The sequence below is a fragment of the Crocodylus porosus genome, unplaced genomic scaffold, assembly GCF_001723895.1.
Source record: "Crocodylus porosus isolate Cpor-Errol unplaced genomic scaffold, CroPor_comp1, whole genome shotgun sequence".
NCBI classification, from domain to species: domain Eukaryota; kingdom Metazoa; phylum Chordata; order Crocodylia; family Crocodylidae; genus Crocodylus; species Crocodylus porosus.
In genome coordinates, this window is record NW_017728907.1 from 58,013,837 (window position 1) to 58,018,174 (window position 4,338).

Genomic DNA, 4,338 nt, shown 5'->3' on the forward strand with positions numbered 1-4,338 from the left:
GTGGGGCAGCCATGGGGGAGTAGGGGGGCAGGCAGCACCCGGTGAGTTGAGGCTTTTTTTTTCAAAGAGCCGGGAGCTGAGGCGGGTGGGGCTGCCATTGCCAGGGCTGGGAGAGCTGGCGGGAGATGGGGTCTGTGTGATTTGGAGATTTGGCTGATTCAGCAGCAGCCAGATCTCCGAATCAGATTCGTCTGAATCGATTCGGGACAATCATTCGAATCACCGAATCCAGTCACCATCCCCTGAATCAGCTGAATCCAAATCCAAAGTGAATAGTAGCCACTTCACACGGGCCTAGTAGATACAAGTATTAGAAAAAACAGCGCGTTCACTAATGTGCCATACACAGCATGTGTAGACACTGACCGGGAGTAATTTACTTCCAGTCAGCCTAGGCAGCGGAGGCCCAAGAGAGCTGTCCTGGCTTGGCAGGATGCTGCCTGCCAGCCATGTGGACACTGGGACCTATCTGGATCTCCACATGGCTGAGAGATCTGTCCCGGCAGCTGGATAGCTGCCCCCCTGCCCTGTGGAGATCAGGCCTGTCTCAGCTTCCATGGGGCAAGGAGAGCTGTCCCAGCTGCCTTCCCAGCCATGTGGAAATCAGGACCCATCCCCCCACTCAGGGCCAGCCTAATCTCCTCCCAGCTGGGACAGAGCTGCTCTTGAAGCTGGAACGTCTGCTGGAGCTCAGGGCTAAGCCCCCGTGCCCCCTGCCACCCCAGAGCTGGCCCCTGGGGGAGCCTGGAGCTCCCCCTGGCTGCTCCATGGGGGCAGAGCAGGGCAGGATCAGCCCCGGACTGAGCTATACCTGTCAGGCTCAGTTTGCTCCTGACAGGGGCGCATATGTAGACATGCACAAAGGAACACTTTAATGAAGCTAAATTATTAGCGCAGAAAGTTCAGGAGCATTAATTGCACATGTAGATGTACTCAGTTTGTCTCCAAGGTACAACCCTGCTCTACCCTTCAGACTAACATAGTTAACCACCTCTCTAAGGTTTGAACTAGAGGTCAGAGCATTGTCTAACCCTTCCCCACTCTGTGGCCTTGAGCAGGTCGCTTAACTTCTGAGGTTCACCGAGTTTGTTTTTTTTTAATTGTAAGCGGTCCATGACAAAACTTGTCCATCTCAAAGATATGTCAGAAGGAAATTAATTGAAGTTGGCATAGCACTTTGAAGTTGAAAAGTGCTAACTATTATTAAACATTTTTTTTGGAACATCAGCCATTATGCAGAATTAAAATAGACCACACTTTGAAGTTGAAACTTGTTAATAAAGTATGGCAATCTCAGGGTCAGGCTCCTGTAATACATGAGCTGTGACTGTACATTTGAAGTGCAGTACTGTTAAGACTGTTGATATGGATACATTTGGAAACAATAGCTATTTGATAGTACATCTTAAACCTGATCACAAGCAAATGAAAACTATTTGACATCCTAAAAAAATGGAATTCTTTTGTTCCACACTTCTAGTTATTTAAAAACATTTAAGCTTGAGTTTCTAACAGTTAAAAATATAATGTATGTTTTTCACCCAGCACATTTATTTTAGTGGAAAAGCCCACAGCAACCAGCCACATAAAAAATCCCTACCTTGGTTCAGAAGGTCTGCATAATGTATGGCTTAGCTTTCTGCCTTCTGTAGATCTGTAACCAGATGACTTCTTCCTTACACCAGCTGTCAGAAAAGTGTTGTGATATGGAGTCATTATATCTGATTCATTGAGGCAGGCCATTCATCTTGGTAAATTATTAACTTGGTTGCCTCATGTCAAGGTTTTGTTAGGATTTCTAAATTGTACTAAGGAAAGGAAAGAAATTTCATTTCAAATACAACAATTGCATTAAATGTCTGGAGGAGCCCAGGGGTAAAAAACAATCAATTTTTTTTTAACGAGTTCAAAGAGGTTCACATATCTAATAGTAATATTGCATTGCTGCCTTCAAATATTAACTTGATCAAGGTCATGCAACAGGTATTTTTGATCATATGATATAGTAGCAGCTTAAAAAAGTGTGTAGATAAGAGATTAGCTGAAGTACTGTGGTGAAACAGGTTTAAAGCTTGCCAGGCACTTGTGATTGTTTAATATTGTGTAACCATAGGACCAGATTGCGTAGCACATGATGCTATCCGATCAAATATGTGAATCTCACATTTTGGGGGGAAGACATACAGATCCCAAAGACCTTTACCTGGTAGCCATGTAAACTTCATACAAGATATGTTCTTTTTCATGGTAAATGTCTCTCAACCAAATGTCTGACTGATCAAAGAGCACGTCTTAATTCCTATAAGGTCCTTTTACAATTTAATAAATAAAATGGTAACATTAGCAAGGAGGTATCTTAAAGACTGGATTTTGCACAGCCCTGGGTGCACTGGCTCTGGGTAGCAAAGCGTTCAGGCACATGCCTACTTTCAGTCCTTGAGTAGTCCCACTGACTGATTGAGAAAGTCAGTAATGTTATGGTATGATAGCACGCATGTACTTGGGACACTTACAGTATACTGGCACTCATGTACTTGGGACATTCCTTATCATGGCAAGCAAAGCACTTTTCCAAAGATCCACGACAAGATGGGCTTAGTGGAATAAACAATACTCCTTGTTAGTAATTAATCCCTCAGAAAAGCTCTGTATTATGGTGACAAAGCACATACCTCCATGTGTCTGTCGGTGCGAATGTGGGTATACATTCACAGTATGTTAGCTTCCAGCTATATTTTCCAGATGCAAATGGTAAAATTTAGGTAACTAACTTTTAGCTACATCATATACACAGCAGTGCCAGTTGCATATAATGTGCATTATTATAATGTGTATTATTCACTCGTATCTATACTTTGCTGTCTATACCTGTTTGAACACAGAGCCCTAATACAATGTAATTGCTTTTGAAAGGTGCCAGATTGTGGCGGTGCAGGTTTCCCCATGTTGCTCTTGTGTTGTGCTGCAAACCCAACGTAAGGCTACCCCCCTGTGAAATGTAAAGGCTGTTTGTGCCCTTACTATGTAGCTGATGCTCTGGATGTTAGAACTGATTGTGTTTTTGAGATGTGAATACTTTTCACATGGGAACTGGTCACCAAAACATGTGATCACTAATAACCCAGCATGGATTTGAAATATTTTTGACCGAGGCATGAAAGATGGAACCTCATTAAACCAAACTGTAAAAACAGCCTTCTTTGCACAGAAAGTAGGGGTGAACACGTACATCTTTGCAAGAGTGAGATGAAATCCAAAGACTTTTTAACTTGGTGAAGGCAGTGTATGTAGTTCTGTGTTCCTCTTGCAAAGGCTGATGCTATAACTAACACAATCTTACAATTTGTCTGATAAATTCTGCACATCCATTGGAAAGAGATTTTTTTTTTCATGCTTATCCCACTGGCTATTGGAATAGATGATATTAGGATGGAACTCTTGGTTAAAGTATCCTCACATTTTTACTTCTTTGCTGAACTGCTCTTAAAGCATAAACCATTGTCCTTCCACTAAGTTTAGTTAGATGCTAGCAAACGTCCATTCTAATAACACCAGGTCATGCTGAATGCACAGATTAAATACAGGACAACCCCCTTAATCTGTTATGAATGTTAAAGATAAATCAGCAGTTAAAACACGGCAACCATCTGGTAACAGCTAGGTGCATGACAAGCTGTGACTTCTGCTTATTACACCAAAATGTTGTTTCATCAGTGCCTTATCTTTCCATCTCTCAACCTCCTATTTGTTTGTTTCATTCATCTGCCTTGTCCTGTCACGAGCAGACATTTTCATTCTTCTTTATACAGTATCTAGCACAGAAAATGGCTTGATCTTTGACTCAGGCCCTCAGGCACAACCATGAAAAAAACAACAAAGAAAACCAATGAGTACATTGGCCTTGCCTTTTTTTGCCTTAGGCTTTGTGCCAGCAAATACTTCTGAGTTACTCGAGTGATCCCATTGAAGCCATAAGGGCTACTCACATGAGTAATGCATTCACTCACGGTATCAAGTCCTTAATTGCTTAGCTTCTACAGGCAGGTTTTGTAAAAAAATATCAACTACATCACAAAACTCTAACCAAACAAAACTGGAAGAGACTGGTGTCATAATGTGAAATATCACCTCTTGCTAGTGCTTGTGGGGGGAATCTAGGCAATTTGATTTTATGCAAACCTAGGAGTTTTATGTGTGTAGGGGAGTTTCTCATTAAAGAACCTCTCAATGTGGCCCAGATGTGATCAGACTCCAGTCGGGGTAATGAAAGTGGGGAATGCCAACTGGTGCCTACAGAGGCAGGCTTTACAGCACTGTGCTAAACATCAAAATCTAAAC

At 42.3% G+C, this 4,338-nt stretch overlaps 1 protein-coding gene across 1 annotated transcript in view; it reads right to left on the reverse strand.

Annotated features, from left to right (window-relative positions):
- The window catches only part of LOC109307538 (E3 ubiquitin-protein ligase RNF170-like), an 18,315-nt gene extending 16,582 nt beyond the window's left edge, over positions 1–1,733 (reverse strand). Inside the window, exon 1 of the mRNA XM_019531530.1 lies at positions 1,601–1,733. Coding sequence (XP_019387075.1) covers positions 1,601–1,716 — 116 coding nt within the window. The 5' untranslated portion in view covers positions 1,717–1,733. The remainder of the gene's footprint in view (positions 1–1,600) is intronic.
- Positions 1,734–4,338: the final 2,605 nt, after the last annotated feature.